Raw genomic sequence first — 23,074 nt, 5'->3', positions numbered from 1 at the left:
TAAAACTTAAAGAAAAACTTTTAATATATTTTTGCATTATAAAACAAGTTGATGATATGAACATGATCGTTATATTATGTTTATGAAGTATTTTTCAGATTCAGTAAGGTTGATATTTATTATTCCTTAATTTTTTTTTTTGCTACCAAATCATTTCATTTAAAATTTTATTTCATTAATTTACCCGAAGATCATTGCTTTGATACAATTAATATTTTATGATTATACAATTAAAATGTACAGTGATTTTGATATAAAATTCATTGATGATTTGCTAACATTGATGCTTTCTTAATTCTTGATATATCTTAAGGAGTAGATGCATTAATCATACTTAGTGCAACATTCTTTTTAATGATTTATTGTTAAATATTATGCTGGATATATGATATTTATATTTAAAATGCTAGATATAACAGACGGAGTAAGTATTTGCTGAATTGTATTCTCAGAATAGTGAATGGAAAATATATTATTAGAAGAAATTACACATTTTATCAATACTTTTTTAAATAGTTATTGTAGGTACTACAAATTTTTTGTTTACTATTGTTATTTGATCAAAAAGGGTTTTTCCTTGTAGAGTTGCACCAACTATTGTTAGACAAATATTTCTACTTTTACATTTGGTAAACTTTCCAAATCATTTTAAAATTTCACTTTAGTTCTTTTTTATTGCTTGTGGTTATAATCTACAAAATATTTTTTGCTGCTTCAGAACCAAGAACATGAATTGTCTATGTTGGTTATTATAATAATAATGTTAATTGAAAAAATGTATTATGATTTTTATTTAGTAATGATGATATTATTGCCTATAAATTTTGTTTTATTTCAAAATCATAATCATGTATACACGCTTATGTTTATTAGTTCAAGTTATGCTTATTTTAATTATCAACTTTATTGTTTATAAAGGTACATTGATTTATCTAATATCAGTTTTATTAATAAACTTTATCTGAAATTGGTTTAGGCGAATGAAAGATTCATTCCAATATGTTGTTTTATTTATTTATATTTTTCAGACGTTTAAACCCACAATTTAAGTCATTGTCAAAGCTAAATAGCAATAAGAGAAAACAAATTTATTTATAACAATTAAATATAATTAGATATGAGAGTAATAACTTCATTGTGAAATATCCTCCCCTCTTTCATAATGAAGATACAAGAAAAAGATTATAATTCTTTGAATTTAAAAAAAAAGTTATAACATTTGCAAAAGGAAATATAAGAGAAATGTAGGTAGCAACATGATATAGATGTTTTTATTCACCTTAACTGATACCCGACAATCATCCTTGAAATAGAATGTTTAATTATTATATGTATTTTTAGACTTTATATTAGTAATATATTTTATAAGTATAATTATATATTGCATTTAGTTTTGATGCCCTTAATGTAATAAAAGTTTTTAAAATAGTGGAAAGATGAGTATAAGTTGACCAGTAATTGCTTGGGAATTTTATTATAGTTAAAAACTACGATGATAGTAGTTCAATTTTTTTGCAGTTCCTAAATTATTATTTTTTTCATTAAAGTTGTATTTATCCTATTTTGTTTTATTTTAATTTATCCTAGATAAAATTATTTTATTTTAAAATGTATTACTGTATGTATTGTATTATTATGCCTGTACAATAAGCCCCGCCCCTGTAATAATTATATTTGTTTAAAATTATTTTATAACTGATGGATTAGTTTTTGTTTATTTATTTATTATTTTTTTTTTTTTTCAGAAATTCAGAATGTAAGAAGAAGGCACCATGTCGGGAAGTTACTGAAACTATTTTTTCTGCTGAAGTTCACTCTTTAAGGCATCAGAAATCCCTTCAGCCAAAAAGTTTGTAACTTTTATTAGATTAATGTGTTTTATTTTTTTCTTGTTGTTCTATCATATCGACTTAGCTCTTCTCTTAATTTTGGCCAAATTAATCCTTTAATAGTTTTAACTTTACTTAATTTTGAATCTGATTACTTGTAAATAAATTAATTTATTACTTTAAATCTTGGGAAGTATCAGATTTTTATATTTTTCTATGATAATCATTTCTTTTAGAATTCCTTTGTTTGTTTCATGAGGTATGATTTTGGGTATATCAAATTTTAATCTATGTCCTGTCTGCCTAAAATGAGTGATGAGAGCAGTTTGGTCTGGTTCTTTATGGTTTTTTGTTATAGAAATATAACTCTATTTGTGGTAATAACTCTCTGTTTTAAATGTTTGTTTGTGGTCATTGTTCATTTTCAAAGCTTAACTCAAATCAATCATTTACTGTGGTTAGTGTTCAGTTTTAACGTTTTTGCCAGAGTTAGGTAGCTCATAATTGATCACACCTCTCTAATTCCACCAAACCTAAGTAAAGACTTCTGTCCATAGCAATTTGGCTGTGCAGTTGATATTGATAGTTTACCTGGTGTTATCCATAATCTTTTATGCTTAAGACTTTCCATCACCAGTCATAATTTGATGGAGAAATAACTTTCTTTTATACCCGGGGAGGAACATTTATTAGTGGCTTTTTGGTTTTAAATAAACACTTCACTTTTCACAAGGCTCGCTAGAAAAGTAAGCTCTATTTGGCATGCATGGCTTTAAATATTGTTCCTCCATTATTTAATCCTGCACTTTCCAAGATGGTCTCCAGGACAATATTAAAAAGGAGTGGGTATAAAAAGTTGCCAATTCTTCCATTCATGTTAACTTAAACTATCCTCTATGGGAGCCATTGTTAAATGTATTAATTTTGCTGGTAGGCCCAAATCATGTTTAACATTATAAAACTCATCTAATCATTGCCATATGCCACCCCACCTTAAAATTAATGAAGAGCATCCACAATGAGTTATTTAGCTCTTTTTTTTTTTTCATGGTCTTTCCAACGGCAAAAATTTGATCAATAGTAGATCGATTTCATTCTTAATCCTCAATTCTTTTATGTTTTTAATTTTTTCCTGAAAGGTTTTCTTTTTTTCTGACTCAGCACTTTTTTTCGCATGGGTCTTTGTGTCTTGGTACTCTCTGTGATTCTGGCGAGTGTCTCTATACAGGTATTTTGTTTTGCTCTCTTATTATTCCTAAATTATTCTGTTGGGGTTTGTACATTTATGATAGTAATATTACCTTTATCAGCCGTCCTTCTTTTATTATCATCTCTTCTTCTATCCTTTCTATCTTTGTCTCTATCCGTTTCTCTTTGCCTGTAATGATCTCTTTGGCAAGAAGGACTATGCACACTCCTAGAGTTTTCTTTACCCTTAGGATTTCGAATATATTGTACTCCAATACCTTTTTGTATACCTCTCTTGACTATTTTGTAAAGTAAAGAAATAGAACGAAGCCTAGATACCAGTCCATATTAAGACATAACAGTTATAGCAGATGATTTCAACGCTCAGATGGGCAAAGAAGTGTTTTTTTTTTTTTTTCGACAATAGGAATTGATAGGGATAACATGGACAATAGGAGTAATGAAATCAGAGAGCGCATGTTGAGTTTTGCCACAGCAAATCCTCTAGTAATAAGAGCACCAATTAACCCTATAAACAAGCACACTAAGGAATTTGGACTTCTCCAAATGGAGCAATGACTCCGATAGACCACATGCTTGTCTCCAGTAAGCATTTCAACAGTGCAAAAATGTTTCGTATTTTTTAACAAAGAGACAAAATATATCCTTCTATAACCCATAGAGAACTGAATAGAAGTATTGTGCAGTTTAGATTTGAAATGTAAAAAACTCGCTAATAATGCTAAATTTGAAGATCTACAACTTTTATTCAAGGAATTTTTAAAATTAGAACACCTGTTTCCATAAACCCAACGTTTTTAATTTACTATATTAAAGCTCTTGGCAAAATTAGCAAAAACCATTGTTTTGGCACCGTCCACTCATTTAACACATAATTAAATGTTATAATTTTAGAATTATGACATAGATTAGATTATTGAAACACTGCCAGTCCCAAGCCTGGATAAAGTAGGAGGGTTGACAACCCACCTCTTGAAAAAACATCAAATTACTTCAGCTCAAAAACCAAGCATTGGATATAGGACATAGAAAAAAAGAAAAACTTTTCAGGAAAAAGTTAAAAACATAAAAGAATTGAGGATTAAGAATGAAATTGAAATTTCCCTTTGGAAAGACCATGAAAAAAAAAAAGAGCTTAATAACTCAATGTGGATGCTCTTCATTAATTTTAAGGTGGGGTGGCATATGGCAATGATTAGATGAGTTTTATAATGTTAAACATGATTTGGGCCTACCCGCAAAATTAATACATTTAACAATGGCTCCCATAGAGGATAGTTTAAGTTAATATGAATGGAAGAATTGGCAACTTTTTATCCCCACTCTTTTTTAATATTGTCCTGGAAACGATCTTGGAAAGTGCAGGATTAAATAATGGAGGAACAATATTTAAAGCCATGCATGCCAAATAGAGCTTACTTTTCTAGCGAGCCTTGTGAAAAGTGAAATGTTTATTTAAAACCAAAAAGCCACTAATAAATGTTCCTCCCCGGGTATAAAAGAAAGTTATTTCTCCATCAAATTATGACTGGTGATGGAACGTCTTAAGCATAAAAGATTATGGATAACACCAGGTAAACTATCAATATCAACTGCACAGCCAAATTGCTATGGACAGAAGTCTTTACTTAGGTTTGGTGGAATTAGAGAGGTGTGATCAATTATGAGCTACCTAACTCTGGCAAAAATGTTAAAACTGAACACTACCCACAGTAAATGATTGATTTGAGTTAAGCTTTGAAAATGAACAATGACCACTAACAAACATTTAAAACAAAGATTTATTGTTTTTGTAATGGAGCACTAAACTCTGGTTTTGTTATAAAACTATATCTTTAATTTAATGAAATATGTATAAGACTTGGTGTTTTGACTGGACCTTCCTCAAATTTTAAGTTATGAAGGAATTAGATCCAGGTCTAGGTATTAATTATATCAGAGTGGGTTTAGTTAGAAAAAGTGATATTGAGAAAAATTTATATATTCAAATAAAATGAAATAACTGGTGAAAGGGGGAGGCCGAAAATAATACAATAAGGTTAGTTTGGTAATTAATCATTTTGATCTGGGGGAAAAAGTGGAGATGTGATGAGGGTCGCCATTTGTATTGATAGAAAAAATCTTATTTGTGTTACTGGGTGCTCGCTGTCTGCCCCATATGTCATGGGTCACCTGATGGATGGTGTGTCACTGCTGCCCAATGGTGAAGGATGGCTATTCTCTAGGCTGCAACGCTTACCACGCTCGATGCTGACTTAGCCAGACACTTAGTTGGCCGTGGTACCAAAAAGAAGAGTGCTCGTTCCATCCTCAAGAGCACAACCCCACTCCCGTTCGCCCTCTTGGTGTCTAATTATCCGCTTACACTCTAGGTAGTGCTGGGTTACGTGGAAATATTTTAACTTCCTTAATATTTCATGTTAGTCTTTTTATACCCCCACCTATACTTCTCTTATATTACATGTCACTCTTTTTTTCCTATTTTACTCTAACATTAGTTTTGCCTACTTTGTATCTTTTTATTTCAGCCCTGATTGAGACCTACATTGTGTATCTAAGCTTGGATATTAATAAATAGTTTAAAACTATTGTTCCTCTTGTCTTCCAGCTTAACTATTAAACCTTTTTAAATTTATATTGGAATGTTAGTTTGTCATTATCCACAGTATTTTCAATATGAATATATAAATTGGCAGCCGAGTTAATAACCAAATTTTTTGTCAGATGGAGGAGGAGCTGTTGTTTTTGATGATATTGAAGATAGTTGGGCAAGTGAAGCTGTATCTGATGGTTCTCCTAGTCCTTCCCGAAATTGTCATCCTGGTCCACCTGCACACTATTTTAAGGTAATCACTTTAATAAATTTTCTATAAAGAGTCACATTAACTATCCTTTTGTGTTGTAATGATCCTAAATTTATTAAGCTTTTATTGATGTTTGAGATTGAGCGGACTGTATAATTTAGGTGCAGTTAGTGCTAATATAAGCTGGTTCATGAAAGTGGGTTTACTATAATCGAAACATACATATTACATAATTTTGAACTCTTACCTGTGAAGTAAGGCCATCATATCTCAAGCTGCACATTTGGGTTGAACAATGATTTTTGGAAGGAATAAAAAGCCAAAATGCTTAAAGTAGTTGAGATGTTCTATGACGGCTAGGAGCATACATTTATGGACATCTATGGACAGTCAATGTTTACAGTAAGGGCATCCAGAAGCGGATGAGTTTAGAAGCCTGGTGGCCAAAGTCGAACCTAGATAAGCAAGAGAAGGGAGAGAACGAAAATAGTGCCAATGGCAGAAAATATTATTCAGAAACCCTAGTCCCCTCCTTGAAGCATCTGAGCTTCAATAAAGCAAAATAGCCAAAAATAATGAATCATTTTTTCCCTGTTAGCAAACAAAAGAATAAGTGAGAACAATGGCAAAAAGAAAAGACTCAAAAAAAAAAATCTAAAACAAATTTAAATAAAAACTGAAAATGGATTTACACAGGTTAGTTTTATCTCCTGGCAGCAAAAAAATCAGATTCGGAAAAATGCAAAGGATGAGTGTAAACCCTACGAGCAGCCTTGACCTTTACTATGCAAACGATGCCATCGCACCTGGACAGACTTCAGCAATAGGCCCAAGAGGTCACTGAAGTAAAGGAAGACTTAACTCTTTAACAAGAACCATATCTCTCACATGGAAATCATCAGTTGATTTATACTATTTAAAGGGCTGTTGTAAAGTATGCAGATACTCTGAGCTCCACTTTCTCCGGATCCTATTAAACAAGTGCTAAAGAAACAACTAATGGCATTTAAGTGAGAGGGTGTCTTGAAGCTGTTACTCATCAGGAGGAATGTACAAAGAGCAACCAATTTAAAAATTTAATGGAGTTAAAACATCTAGATCAGAAGGATCATTTGAAAGTAGAGTTAAAGGGCTAGAATTTAATAAGGATTCAATTATAATTAATAAAGTATTAAATTATTCCAAGGTAGAAATATGATTCTGCTGAGTAATAGTTAAGTATCTTTTAACACATTTTACAGCTGCCTCCCATAAGCCACCACTGGAAGAGTGAAAAGAACTATTGAAATGAAAAATCATTCTATGCTCTTCACCAAAACATGACAGCCTTCAGAGTCACCCTTTAAAAGTTCTCAAAAATGCGATTCAAATCATTAGAGGCACCAACCAAATTAGCCCCACAATCGCAATGCAGGTCCCTCGCCATTAGGTTGTGTGAAATAAAAGGTGACAAAGCTGCCAAAAATGCTGGAGAGCTTAAGTCAGTAACCAGTTCCATGGTTCCATGGCCTTAGTGGCAAAACAAAATATCATTTAATTTTAGGCACTTTGCATTAATTAGATTATCAAACTCAAAAGCACAACCATCACAAGAAAATGTAGTAGCTGGAACAACTCTAACTCTTGGCATATCACCCATAAAAGGATGTTTATTTTGAGGATTAATATGAAAGCAAGAAATGCACTTGGAAAGGTGGAGCACAAAGATTGATGAAAGGAAACTGTCTAAAGGGAAGAAGCTATAAGAGATTGGAGCAAATGAGAGTGAGCATGAAAATATCTATTGTGGTAACAATTAATAATTAAAGTGACAACATGGTGCCTTTGGGCAACAAAAAAGGATGTTAGGCGCTTTCGGAAAGATCCGAATTAGAAAGGCGATCACTGACTCTAATTAATCCTTCCTGGTCAATAAAAGGATGATGAACAGCAATCTGCTTAGGCAAATTTCTACCTGATTTCAAACCATTAAGAACATCAGGAAAGCTTTCTCTTTGGACAATTGAATAAATTTTGCATTGGGCTGAATTGATTTCAGAAATACTAAGAAATCTTGACAAATTTCTTTTGTCCGGAGGCAGGCAACCACTTCAAATAAATCTCAAAATCTAATTCCAAGTACAGGAGAGTTGGGTCCAAGAGGAAAATTTTTGAAACAACATGAATCTACACAAAGGCTTAACAATGGCCAGGCTTTCAACTTTAATATTTTTAAGTTCATGGCAAAAGTCTGGTTCAGTAGAGCCGCCGCCAGGAGGCCAAGAATTATGAGGCCTAGGAAGCCAATCAACTTTCATGAATTTATCATTTCAGCAGAATTTTAGTACGGCAAAGAAGAGCCAAAAGGGATTTTTCCACTCGTCACTTAAAATGGGATGAAAAAGATGTACACCGCTATATGTGAGCGAAGGAATGACACCCAACAACAAGCACTTCTACTGGTTAGCCAGGCAGAAGCAAAAATCAAGTACATCTGGTTCAGCGGAGGTAGGGTTGAGGGGAGTCTGGTGCAGGCAGTCCGATGGTTTCCCAGCGGTCATCATAGGCAAGACCAGCGACTTAGACATCTTCAGTTGAATTCAGTATCCAAGTCACCACAATATTGTTATCATTTTTGTTTTTTTGTATAAAAGATATTTTATTTATATTTATTTTCACTTTTTTTAATTTTTTATTTTTATTGACTATTTTCTTCGAATTTTGATCACTCAAGCAACATATTTTCTTATCAATTTCTTATTTGTATTACATTCTAAATAATCATAAGAGTATATAAAATATTGTTATTCTCTATCCCTCAATCTTTATCCTTTAATCCCACAGTTATTACTAATGTCCTCAGTTCCTGTCGCGTTACTGCAAAATCCTTTATTGCCCACTTCAATGAATTCAAACAGTACTTCCTCGATAATTTTCACCACGTCATAGCAGTATCCGAAATGTGAACCCTTATTCCTTCCTCTCAAGTTTCTATTCCCAATTACTCTTTCTTTCGCCATGATGGATCCGATCTCACTGGAGGTGGTGTTAGATTGTGTTTGGATGTAAGTCTCAAGGTCAAAATCATATTTAGTTCCCCTTCTCCTATCATTCCTCATGTAGAATACATGTTTATTGAAATTTCAACCATATCCTCTGCCCTGTTATTTGCTGTCATTTACCGGCCTCCCTGAGTTCCACTTGATAACACCTTCGAATTCTCCCTTGTCCAACTTGTTTCCACTTATTCCAATATTATTATCACTAGTGATTTTAACATCAACATGCTCTCTCAATACAGTGATAAATCCTTTTTTACTGATGTAATATTTTCCCGCAACCTTTATCTCGTTCCTTATTCTCCTATACATCACACACAATCCTCTGACTCCTGGTTAGACCTTTTTATCTGTAAAATTCATTTCCTCTTCCCAGCACCCCGTTCCCTTCCTCTCATCTCACGATCTGATCCAAATATTGTACGACCTACCAGTCAAATGCTTTACTCCTAAAATCATATCATACCATAATCCGGACCTCCTTTCCTATGAATCCCTTCAACCTGACCTTCATTCCGTTCAGTGGGACATAATACATTCCTATAACTCCATTGACCCTATGGTATCCACCCTCACTTCACATCTGCAATCTATATTAGACATCCATGTTCCTCTTAAAACCCTTACCTTATGCCGTCCAACCGCACCTTGGCTTACTCGAGAAACAAAGGCAATGATAAAACAAAGAGAAGCAACTAGACGAAAATTTTGTCAGACCCGCCTTTCTGCAGATAATACACAGTTTAAATGACTCCATAATGCAACCCAATTAGCAGTTCAATGTGCTAAATCCCTTCACATTCATCACGCCCTCTCCAATGCTCTCAATCCTAGATAAATAATATACTAAAGAATAGAAAATACTCCGAAATTTATCCCTACCAGAATCCAATAACCTCAGCTCTCTTCCTTTAATACCTGACAATCTCAACCATTTCACATGCCATGCTACTTATTCATCAATCTTTCCTGATATTCTAAATAACACCTTCAATCCAAAAAACTTCTTTTTTTCCTATATATCTTATGAAGAACTAGCCACCATTCTAAGATCCCATACCAACAATCATGGACCGAACAACATTCCTGTTAAATTGATTAAATCCTGTCTCCCAGTCCTTATTCCCATACTTTATCATATATATAATTTTCCCTTGCAAAATGCCGCATTTCCTTCTCATTGGAATACCGTTTTGGTTCGACCATTAAATAAAATCCCAAATCCTTTTTTACCTAATGACTTCCACCCTATTTCTTTCCTCTCTAACCTTTCAAAACTGCTAGAACGACTTGTTCAAAACCAACTTTCAGGATTTATCACTATTCCCCACCCTTTTCGCTATCTACATCAATGACCTTCCCATCCATACCCCGCATTCTCAATACCATTTTTACGCTGATCACTTCCAAATTTACCTTTCCTTCCCACCTCCTGACCTGTTAGTTCCCACAGAGAAGCTTCAAGAAGACTTGAATCGAATTAGTCACTGAGCACTATTCAATAAGCTTAAATTGAATGCAGAGAATACTAAGGCAATCGTAATAGGATCTAATCACCTCCTGAAAACTATTCCTCATATTCCAACCTTATTTCTAAACAACAATCCAATATAATTCCATCCATATGTTAAAAAACCTTGGTGTCACTATAGAAACCCATAGGCTCCTTGTTACTTCCTTAATATTCCCCCACTTTGATTATTGCTGTGTGGTTTACAAGGGTGTCTCAGGGTATCTCGAAGCAAAATTAAAACTGTTAATTGCTTTGTACGACTCATCTTTGGGGTTCCCAGGGACGCCTCTGTCGCCTGATTTTATGAAGAGTTGAAGTGGTTTTACCCCTCCTTCCATCGTAAATATTTTCTTGCTTCCTTCCTCTACCAAGTTATCCAATCCCACCGTCCAGTGTACATCTCTGATATCCTTTAATTTAAATCCTCAGTGCATTCCCTTAATACCCGCTCATGGCCTTCAGACTTATATGTAACTGCCTATCAAGTCTTTGGTAGATCTTTCCTTATCCATTCCTCTTCCCTATGAAATTCTATTCCCTGCTTTATTCATAGTTCTAAACCCTTCCAATCTTCAAATCATGTATCTTCGACTACCTTCTGTCCACCCAATTCCGGAAGAATAACAATTGAAAGTTTCAAATAAGGTTTATATATTCTCTGTATTTTATGTTTCAGATTTTTGTTCATACTTGTAAATATGTATATTAGCAGAAATTGTACCTTTTCCTTTAATATTTTTAGTTTAATTGTATTTGATTTTCGATTTTTATTTATTATCAGGAGTGGTAACCATCTTATGTTTTATGATATGACATATGGTTTTATTTTATTTGTTCTATTCTTATTTTATATATTCTGTTAATTATTTTTGTTCATTTTTATCTTTTCAAATTCATTATTTTATGACATTTTATAATTTCATTTTTATTTTGTATTTTGCTCTAAGGCTCTAAAGCATATGTGGGAAACCCCCGGTCCGCTGTAAGATTTGATTCGGCCAGCAAGATATTTTGAAAAACCCAATTAAAAAAAAAAAAATATTACACTACTTACTCATACTCACAGAATCAAGTTAGCCGAGTGGCGGTGATCATCAAAGACTGAGGCGGCACAACAAAAGATTATTGCTTCTCAATTGTTCTACACTAGATTATTCTAGATCATTCCTTTATTTTGCCTGTATAAGCGAGTGGATGGCCCGAACTTTAGTTCAGTTCTATTTGAGCTACTGAGGTGATAACTTCGACAAGCGATATCCTAGCGAATTGCAAGTGCCGTCAATTTGCTTTGTGACTTTGTGTGCATCTTGGGTGCTTACTAATTATATTTTGTTGTTAAGTTCATCGTTGTTAGAATGAAAAGTGGACTGAAGAATTCTTTTTTATCTTCCACAATGGTAAGCCTATTTGTTTGCTGTGTAATGAATCCATTTCAGTGATGAAAGAATGCAATATAAAGAGGCATTTCTCAACTAAGCATCCTATGCTGCACTCACTGACAGGACAAATAAGAAAAGATAAAATCCAGAAGCTTGCTACAAAATTGAAAAAACAGCAGCAAATGTTTCATAAACAAAGAACACAACATGATAATGTTCTGAAAGCTAGTTTTATAGTTAGTTCAAAATTGGCAAAGTCACTAAAACCATTGAAGGAGAATTTATCAAGGAGTGTATGTTAGAAGTTTGCAGTGTTGTGTGTCTTGAAAAGAATGCACAGATGGTGCACCTTCTATGGTCGGCTTACGTAAAGGTTTTATCGGAATTTTGAATGAAAAAGCAACTGAATTAAATGTGCTAAAAGATGACTTGATAGTCTTTCATTGCTTTATCCACCAACAGAACTTGTGTTCAAAGTATTCGACTTCAGAATGTTATGAATATGGTAGTAAAAACCATCTATTTTATTCGATCTTGAGGGCTTAACCATCATCAGTTCAAGGCGTTTTTGGATGAAATATCTGCCAAATATACAGCGTAACATAATACTGTGAAGTCAGATGCCTAAGCAAAGGGAAAATGGTGAAACGGTTTTACGAACTTGGAAATGAGAGCAGATTTTATGCAAATAAAAGATAAGCCACTATCTGATATGATTGACCCAAAATGGATATGTGACTTAGCATTTCTGGTCGACCTTACAGGCTATTTGAATGATTTAAATTTGAAACTTCAAAAACAAGGACATTTAGTAAATGATTTGTACAGCCATTTGAAAGCGTTTCAGAACAAATCCACATGTGGAAGGCATAGATGCTGCCTGGTAACAGTTACCATTTCACCACGCACTCTGCATATGAAAATATTGCTTATGCTCAATATGCTGTAGAAATCAAATTACTGTTAGAGCAATTTTCGAACTGATTTGGCGATTTTAAAAACATGGAAGGCTGTTTCAATTTATTTATTACTCCAACAAAAAGTAATATACAAAATGCTCCAATTCACTTGCAAATGGAGTTGATCGAGATTAAACAAAACTCACTCCTAAAATCTAAATTTGAAGACGTTGAGTTGTGCGATTTCTCCAAAAAATATCTCGAACAAGACCATTTTTCGCAACTTAGAAAATTCGCTAGAAGATTAATTTGTACGTTTGGCAGTACTTATAAATGTGAACAGTTATTTTCATGATGAAAGTAAACTTAAACCATTGTACAAGATTGAAAATAATGAACAAATCTATTTTTAAAATTTAAAAATTTAGCAATTTAAGACCAGATAAAATAATATCATTTAATGAAAGTCCATTACAACTGTACAAATACTTTCAGTATCTCTGTGGCGCTTGAAAACTCCATAATATGGTAGAACATAATGTGGGCGCTTTAAAATATCAAGGTCATCGGCTGGAACCAATAGGCCTGCATCAAAATATTACTGAATGCAATTTTTATATTCAGCAAAAAACAAGGATTTTTTGTAAATTGTTTTTCCAAAGCAAAATAACAACAGCGAGAAATGTCAGCTGACTCACCTAAGAGTAAAGAGCCAGGACAAAAGGGCAATCTCACCTCATACCTGCCCTGTTCATTGTGGGTAGTGGTTTCAATATAACTTTGTTCGCATAGTACGTCTTGCTTTCTTAACAAAAAGAGTGGGTGGCTGATCCAACTCAGAAAACCTTTCAATTAATTTTGAAACTTCTAAATCAGAAGATGCATGGCAAGTTACCAAGCTAGAGGCATCATCATGGACAGATTGAGTAATGGGAGCAGTTCCCATGAGAATATGACCAAAGTGAGTCTTATACAAAGCAGGCATACCATCACCTAGAGAAGCCGCCTTGCCTTCAAGAACAGAAACAGTTAGTTCAGTGTTAAGCAACACATCTACATTAGAAGGAATATCAAATTCAAAATAAGAAAGTTTATATTGTAAAACAGATTCTTTGACCTGCAGAACAATAAACGCACTAGGTAATGAGTTTGTAATTTTATTTGAAACCATAAATAAATAGTCACTTGTAATTGTGTTGCCAAAGGGAGCACCAACATTTAACCTAGAGGTTGCACAGATTCACCCAAAACACCATTTAATTTATTGCTAGACATAGAAGAAAAAACATTAAGAAGCTTAGCATATTTTTTGGTTATAAAATTGACCTGACTAGCTGAATCGAGAAGACCACTCACAATTACAAAATATTAGGAGAGGTAAAAATCTTAACTATCACGAGCAAAATAATTGAGGCTAATTTATCACAAGCGAGCAGGACATTAAGCTGAGTTAAGACCTTAGAACCTAGCAAAGGTGCGGGATCTTCTGAAGCAGCAAGGGAATTATTCAAAGAACATGATTGGTCAGAGGCATCAACAGAAGATAAAAGAGCAGAACGACAGCTGGGCTGAAAACCAATAGCCTTCAAAGCCTAATCAAGACTAGATGTGTGGTATGCCACCCCAGAATCAGCAGCAGAACTAAAACATTGAGCTCCATTAAAATGCGAGAGTGAATGATGTCTTTTATGAGATTTAGAACAGGTATTAGTAGAATTGCACTTACCACTAAAATGTTTAGATAAACAATTTAAGCATAATTTCAATTTTTTTACCTTTACATGGCACTGTCGAACATTTAAACACAAAAAAATGTGGACAAGAATACTTAGAGCGTCTCTCCCTACAAAATAAGCATGAGAATTTAGTTTCTGGTAATATAGTATGAAAAGAAGATTAATTCTTCATTTGAGCAGAAACAGTTTGTTTAGACAATTCAGATTTTTTATGAATAATCAATTGATTTCTAATAAAAGAAATTAAGGCCTCAACTTGAGGCAAATCATTACAAAGTAAGGTTCGCTCAAATAAAATGCGAAGGGTTTTATCCAATTTGCAGTAATTCACAGCTACCTGATTCAATATTAATTTTGAAACATTTTAAAGTTTAGACACTTGCTTGATAAACATCTAAAAAGTTTTGCAGAGAAGAAGCATTAACAAGAATAGGAGGAATATCTAAGATCTGATCCAAACATTCATTAATTGAAGCACATTTACATCCTATATTTATCATCAAGTTTTAATTGATTCATTAAAATCGGGGAAAAGCCTGAATTAACATTAGGGGTTCACTCTCAAGTAAAGAAATTAGATAATGGAATTTGAAAATAATAGATTATGAAATTAATGTGAATTAAAGCTTGAAATTTAGAACAAAATGTATTATAACCAGTCTTGCCATTAAACTGACCTATATGCGACTTTGATAATGCCATATGTAATGCATTTCCTACTGTACTATTAGGGGTACAAATATTGTTATTAATAATAAAATCATTACTTGTATTTAAGGTGTTTAAATGACACAATACTAAACTTAATTCCAAACATTGGCTAGTATAATTCCTAAATTTACCTTGAATTTTCTCTGTATCTGATTTATCTTTCTAAGAATCGAGGGCTGAAGAAAAAAAAGTTCTGGCCTCAGCCTCTAAAGATTTAATCTTTCTTTTAAAAGTGTAATTTCTGCTGTTGAAACACCTGGTTTAGCCTTTTCTTGAATGGAAGCGAAAAAATCCTTCATTAAGGCAATGTGAAATAAAATAAAACATGAATATCCATGTTGAATAATAGCACAAAAAGATAGTAAAAATAATAGCACAAAAAGATAGTAAAAATAATAGCACACAAAGATAGTAAAAATGAAAAGAAATCATCCGGAAGGGAGTGATTTTAGAAGCCTCGTGGCCAAAGTCGAACCTAGATAAGCAAGGGAAGGGGGGGAGCAAAAATTGCCAACGGCGGAAAATTTGATTCAAAAACCAAACAATTGAGCTACACAATTTTAAAGAATATACAATTCTGAAAATAAAAATGACTGACATCACGTATTGTGGCTTTTTAATATTAGTAAAAAGTTAGGTAACTTAACTTTGGTTTAGATCTCATTTAGGATTGATGTAGTGCCATCAATTTATCATAAGTAAGTGCCAATCAATTGGTCACCCAAGCAATTTTAGTGAATTATTTTTAAATCTATTGTATATTTTACACATTTTTAATGAAAATTTAAGCTCTAAAGTATTATCTTGTTATAAATAAGTCCTGAAAAATGATTTTTTTTTTTTTACTTATTTATTGATATTTACATTAAAATACATCTAGTAAATTTGATGTAAGATGGAGTGATTCAGGCATGTAGAAAAACTACCCATTGGTGGCACTCTAAAGAAAAATAATATATCTCATTTATACTATACTGATGCTGAACTTTTATTGTTCTCATGTTATTTACTTATCCATGGACACAGGTAGCCACATCAGTTTCTGATGGAGAATCACTGTCTCCTGAATATGATGTCAATGAAAAAGCTCAAAGAGTGATTGGTGGTCTTCCTATTGCCGATTATGAAGGTTCCCCCAGACGTTATGGCCCAAAACAACCTCCAAGTGCAGTAACATTATTATCTTCACCATCGTTTTATACTCCAAGACCAGGATTCCCTCAGGTGTGTTTAAGTTCATTATTTAATGTTAAATTTTTAATGAAAGTTTTTGTTTTCCTTTTATAATATTGAGTACAGGTTACTGTCATCCATAATAAGATGTGACAACAGCTGTTTTTTTATTTTTTTGTATATATTCCTCTCTTTTTAGTATCTAGTAAACCATTCAAAAATTATAATTTTTATTTATATATGTATATATAGTTGACCGTAAAACTTAAATATAAGAAGATGGTCAGGGTTGCGGTAAAAAAAAAGAACAAATAGTTTATAACTATTTTAATGTCCGACGTTTCACCCCACTTTACAGGGCTTCATCAGGGCTGTTCAAAGCGAAAAGTTGTGTTCAACTTGAATAGTAAGCATTTAAAGTATAATATTCTAATGAAGAGGATAAAATTACCTACATTTCATGTTTTTTATAATTTTAAAGTTACAGTACAATAGCGAAATAGTCTAGTGGTGTTCAAGAAAGGGTTTGAAATGGAATGTTCTGATGTAATTATTGTTTCATAGCTAATTATTTTTTTGGGGGGTGCTGAACATAAACTGAAGTTTTTCAACAAAATAATGATTTTATTCAAATTATTGGTATATTTTCATTGGAACTTTCAATATACAGGATGTTCACTCTCCCTGACCTCTAAAATCTTTGGAAAGTTGATTCAATTTTATCTGAGTCATAACAGTGGCATTTGATATATCTTTTGTGAGTATAGTTAATTTTGTAATCCCCCCTTTTTTTTTGCCACAGCACCCTATTGGGTGAGCCTTCACCTTAATTATCTCAGCTCTGACTGTGTTATAAGTTTCCTGCTAGCTGTGTGAATTTAGGCCTAAACTCATTGGGCTTTTTGTGATCTATTAAACCTAATACAATCTGACCTATTTGACAAGGCCTGTAGACTAACCTGTCTTCAAAGGCTGAGCGGTAATGTTGGCCAATATGTTTACAAGTTTATTTTTTCTTTTTTTCGAGATTAAAGATTTTGTGGCAAATAATTGATTGAGCAGAACTATATATTTTAAATAAAATGTCTAAACTTGGTTTGTATAATATAAGTTGTATTTCCTAAGTGAATATTGAAAAAATAAATTGTTCAAATAATATTTTGTTTTGTGACTATATAATTTTTCTAGATTTTATTCTCTATATAAAGATGTTGAATTGTGTAAGTAATCAATCATAATTAATATTTTAAAGTTTTAACTTAAATGATTTACTGAATTACCTTAAAACTTCTTCCATTGCATTATCAAAGTATTATTGATTTATTTGCGGGTTTTTTTTTTTTTTTTTTTTTTTTTTTTTTTTTTTTTTTTTTTTTTTTTTTTTTTTTTTTTTTTTTTTTTTGTCACGTATCGGCCACTAACGACCATATGAATATCAATGGTTAAGCTTCTTTGGGAGTCTTGATTTTCTTTCCTTCCATCGCAGTTTCATGATCCTTGACTGCCTTTCCTTTCTTTCTTCGTACCCATTTTTTTCTTCCAATATTGGTGAGATTTTTCAATCTTTTCCTATACATATCTTTTACATATACATTCCTATACATACCATGATTTGCCAGCCTTTCGCTAATGGCATTTTTGCATTTTATGTTCCACCATACTTTCTTCTTGTGGAGGTTCCATGGTGCCAGCTCTCTTGCAACTCCTGTTAAATTTTGTATCAATTCTTTCCAATTTTCCGGTGATTTTAATTTTTCTGGTAGTCTTTCTATCGGGTATAAAATTCATCTTAATTTAAGAAGGGAAGTGGTCTGATGTCACATTAAATGCTCTTTTCACTCTGATGTTTTGGACCTCTTTATAATTTTTCTTGAAGGTTGCCACATGATCCAACTGATACTCCCCTAGAGTGTAGTTAGGGGAAACCCACGTCTTTTTCTTACTGGCTTTTGCCTTGTAATGTGTTGACATGAGTTTTAAGTTGGAGATTTTACATAGCTGCACCAGTCTTTCTCCATTCCTGTTTTGGAATGTTGTCCATTCCGGGGGTGAAACGTTGGCTCAATAAAATAGTATAATTATCTACTATTTGAGTTTTTTTCGCCACACCCGGACCATATTCCATTCATCTATACACACGGTCAATCAATAATCTTCCAATAAATAATAATGTATTGACTCTGCAGGACAACTTAAATTGTTAAATCTACTTACCTACTACAATAGGGGAGCCTGGTGAGTAGTATTTGTCCTTAGTCTTTCTGGGAACTTCATCCCTCTAGATACCCTTGAAATATTCTTCTTCACCCTTTTGTAGAGATGAATTTTGGAATCTATGGTGCACCTAACATAATTCTGGCAAGCCGCACAGACTGTTGAACACATCACCTCTCTGGGCAGATACCATGTATGGCGGAACTTGTCTTGAAGTTGCACTAGTTATTCCCCATCTAGCAAGATTCCTCTTCTGTATTAAACATGTAAAAAACATATAGACTTTCTATTGCATAGACCATTATTTACAATTACCGTTTTCATTTAATGTTTACAACCTTTAATTTTTCTTATTAAATTTTACTTTTCATTGTATACCTCTGTTATTTTCCACTTATGTTTTTTTTGTAACTATGTCAAGTGTTTGTATCTTTTTTAGCTCTGAAGAAGCCCTACAACATGGGGCGAAACATTGGCTCAATAAAAATAGTATACCCATTTACTATTTAAGTTTTGTTTTTTTTACTGCACCCGGACCATATTCCATTCATCTATACACATGGTCAATCAACAATCTTCTATTGTTATATAGGGGAATTTGTTGATAAAGTGAAACTAGTTATCCCCCATCTAGCAAGATTCCTCTTCTGTATTAAACATGTAAAAAACATATAGACTTTCTATTGCATAAACCATTATTTACAATTGTTTATAACATAGCCTTTCTGGTAGTTTTATTAATTAACATTTAAATAAAAAAATAAATTTAACTATCTTGGGTTTTCTATGTATTTTGTATTTCATTGTGTAAGAATGATGGTAGATGTTTAATTATTTAAAATAAGCAAAATTAAAGTTACTTAAGGGGATGTTTTTTTTTTTAATTTAATATTTAAGCCCTCTACTAAAATATTACAAACTGGATTAAACCTTGTTGATATTAATGACCACTTTATTTCGTATTAAATGAGGAATTTAATAAAAATCATTAGTGCTATTTCCAGAAAAAATTAAAAATTAATGAAATCAATGATATGAATGAAGTTGCTATTCTGGTTAGTTGATTTTGGTGAAAAAGTTGTTTTATCATCCCAAGTATTTACCTAACTTAAGTAACCAATTTCGTTTTTGAGCTATGCTTTTCTCTCAAGTGCTATGCTGTTCTCATACAAACACACACACAGTTACATCACATACCACATGGATGCGCATACGCAAACAATTTTCCGAGATTTAGTCATTTGAACTCATGTGACCCTAAAACACGTAATTTTTCATGATCGCAATACTTTCTCTTGTTATATATTTCATATACAGGTAAGTAAATTAAATCGGTTGTAATTTGAATCAACTTTTTCTTTGCTTGAATTGGATACCTAATTTTTGAGAAAAAAAAAAAAAGATGAAAACTAAGTTTCAACAATGGAAGCAATATAGGAAGTGGAGAGTTAATAATTATTCCAGTAAATAGTCTATGATTAACCTATTGTCCCTGCGTAGTTTTTCTCCTTAATAATAATTTTTTTTTTTATTGGGAAACAAGGTATTGCTAATCATCGAGAGGTGACCCTAGGGCAGCAGTTCCCAAACTTTTTAGCGCAGCATCCTTATTGGGTTAAAAACATTTCACAGCACCCATATCCAGCTAAAAAACATTTGCTGTACAATTATCCGAACAGTGGTTAAATATGTAGTAAAAGAAGAAAAAAAAAAACAATGTAAAGTAAATACTGGAATGCACTGTTTATTTGTTATTTTAATTGCCATTTTTTAAAATTTCTTTTCTTTTTTAATATTTTAAGAAAATGGCATTAACTTGTGGCACCTTTGGCTAGGCATATGCTTGGGCACCCATTATGGGAACCATAGCTCTGGGGTATGTAGTGTCAATATTGTGAATTGTGTACTGCTATTTGTGTGTCAGTGCAGTGTTCTGAACCTGTATAACGAGAGGATGCCTGGGTATAACTACTGAAATAAATTATTTTAGAGTGAAACATGTAAACTGTTAGTATAAAATGGCCATTTTATTTTTAAATCTGCATGAATTAGTTGCTGAAAAATATATGCTTAGTTTTTATTAGTAAGGAAAAAAAAACAATTTTTTTTTGTTAAGTTTATTAACAAAATTATTATTAATTTAAAAAGCTTGAAATCACCCAGATAATTAGAGGAACTCCATGTATCCCAAGCTAAAACTCCTCCTCCTGGGACTTTTCATTTGAAACACTCATGACCATTATTTTGTGCTATAGGGGGCTGTACCCTCTTTCCTCTTAACAGCAAAAACTGTTGGTCATATAGGTTTCTCTTTGAACCTAGTCTGTAACTTATTTTGAATAAAACTCTTGAATTCTTCAACCTGCTCTATTCTTCAGTGATTGTTTTGAATTTAAATGTTTCTTCTCAGATTAAAAATGATGAATTGATTGAAGCCTTGTTTAGTATGAGGTCTTGTTTCAGACTAGAGTTAATTGCACTGTGGTTACTATTCATTTTCCGTTTATGCCTTGGATGCAAAATTATCCATGTAGTTCCTTATTTTTTTGTTAATCCACTTAGATTGAATTAACATTATACTTTTAAGCTCTACCCATCAACCATGGATGTTAATATAATTGCACCCTGAGGATTTTCCCATTGTGGCAGTTTCCACATTATTCTGATGAATCTGCTTAGTCCTGCTAGAGGAGTAAGTCTTAATTTCAGTCTCCCAATATCAGTATTAGTTTCCCTCTCCAGCTCTCATGTTCCACTTATCTTTTCTTCCCTTTTCTGTATATTATTAATATTCATTTATATTATTAATCTATCTAAATTAAAGATTTAATTTTACCATAGATCTATCTTATTTTTCTTCTATTTAAATATTCATTTTTCAAAATTTTATGTGCAGAGAATTGTTAGTGAAGGTGAATTGATATCTCAGTCTGGTTCTCAGTCACCATCACGTTCTACTTCTCCTCATAACACAGAACTTGCTGCCCAGCATCCTCAGTTTGATTATATGTATGAATTTTCTGAAACCCGAAAAGTTCTTGAAGAATTTTTTAAATCTGGAGATAAAACATCACATTTTCAGGTAATTGAAACACAATCAGTTATATTAATGTAGTTTGTATTGAAAAACTTCGAGTTCTTTTGTTGTATGTAATTTATCTTTTCATTAGTTATCTCACCATGTGTAAGTTGTTCATATTCTGTGATTGAGTGATTACATAATCCAAGTACACTTCGTCAGGCTATGGTGTTGATGGAGGACAACGGTTACCAATTACTACTTGGACATATATTTACACTCTGTGCACTTGACCATACTGATTAACTTACGCTATTTATAAAAGGTCTTTAAGAATCTATTAATAACCCCTTAAAATCCACAGTGTTTGGAATTATGGGGTGTGACTTAACTCTGTGATGAGAAGTTTCTTTTGAGCTCATATTCATCTCCCGAACTTTTTACAGTACTTCTCCAGGATACTTAACTCAAGAATTTCCTGTGGAATGTGATATATTTTATAACAAATTCTTATGGGAAATCAAATTGTAAAACGATATTATATTTCTGAAAATATTGATTTGATCTTTCAGAAATGCACTAATTCCAAAAAAATCAGATTTTTCTGACTAATTTTTGTTTACCTCCAAAAGAAAGCCTTGTATTGAATACAACTCCCTTCTAAATATCGAAGCTAATTAAATTAGTTATAAAATTAGCTTATGTACTCAAGGTGTCCAGCTTCCTTGAATTCCTCAAAGATTTGGGATTTGACTTGAATTTTTTGTGTTGAGAAAAATTTAGTGTTATGCTTGAAAAACGGCTCATTGTGTATGAAATATTGAGAAGAGCTCATATTTGTTTCCCTTACTATCTCTTTTATTTACCACATAAGTTACAAATAATAGCACCATCTAGCAGCCTCTGGAGCAGTTTGCTTCCCCGGTGACCTATGTCGGAGAAGACATGCAGTTGGAGAGACAAAAATAAATTAGCAAGCTGCACTCTAGTTGCAACTTCAGGTTTTTTGGGGGAGAAGCAAAATTATCCATTCTGCGTGTATACAGCAAGAAGCCATTCCATGGTAAGATAAAAAGGGATGAAGGAAGAAAAGAAGAGGCCTAAACCCTTTTAGGTAAAATTATTGAATCACATCAGAGCTAGTGATTCTTTTTGTTTGTCTTACAATGTACACCTAACTTCATGGCATCTCGCTATCATCATCATCAACAAAACAGGCCTCTATTAGAAAAATTAATGAACACCCCTAACTTAAATATTCAATTTTTTACAATCCTCACAACTCCCTGTAATTTATTCAAAATAGGAGCCCATACTCTTTTGTTTGCCTTATTAATCTTTACTTTATATAATTTTCAGTACAGTCCATACTAATAATACAAGCATGTATTAAAAATAAAACATTTGTTGTTAGATGTGTTAATGAATTTGGAATAACTGGGCTATGGAAAACTGTAGATTTAATGTTATATAGGAAGATGGTCAGGGTTGCGGTCAACAGTGAAACAAAAATAGTTTACAACTATTTATTTTCCAACGTTTCGCCCCAC

The 23,074-nt window shown here is 32.6% G+C and overlaps 1 protein-coding gene across 5 annotated transcripts in view; it reads left to right on the top strand.

The window, feature by feature from the left end:
* Nucleotides 1-23,074, top strand: part of LOC106684811 (amyloid-beta A4 precursor protein-binding family A member 3) — a gene marked incomplete at its 3' end in the record, with an annotated part of 167,214 nt that overhangs the window by 45,032 nt on the left and 99,108 nt on the right. For 4 of the 5 annotated variants that reach the window (XM_067045132.1, XM_067045134.1, XM_067045131.1 and 1 more), the window contains 4 exon segments: nt 1,746-1,849; nt 5,763-5,884; nt 16,145-16,342; nt 21,402-21,587. In XM_067045132.1, coding sequence (XP_066901233.1) covers nt 1,746-1,849; nt 5,763-5,884; nt 16,145-16,342; nt 21,402-21,587 — 610 coding nt within the window. 5 annotated transcript variants of the gene reach the window in all.

Source organism: Halyomorpha halys, unplaced genomic scaffold (genome assembly GCF_000696795.3).
Source record: "Halyomorpha halys isolate HHAL.00 unplaced genomic scaffold, Hhal_1.1 Scaffold622.1, whole genome shotgun sequence".
In the NCBI taxonomy this organism is placed as follows: domain Eukaryota; kingdom Metazoa; phylum Arthropoda; class Insecta; order Hemiptera; family Pentatomidae; genus Halyomorpha; species Halyomorpha halys.
The sequence above is the reverse complement of the archived record's forward strand: the minus strand, read 5'-3'. Positions and strand labels throughout refer to the sequence as shown.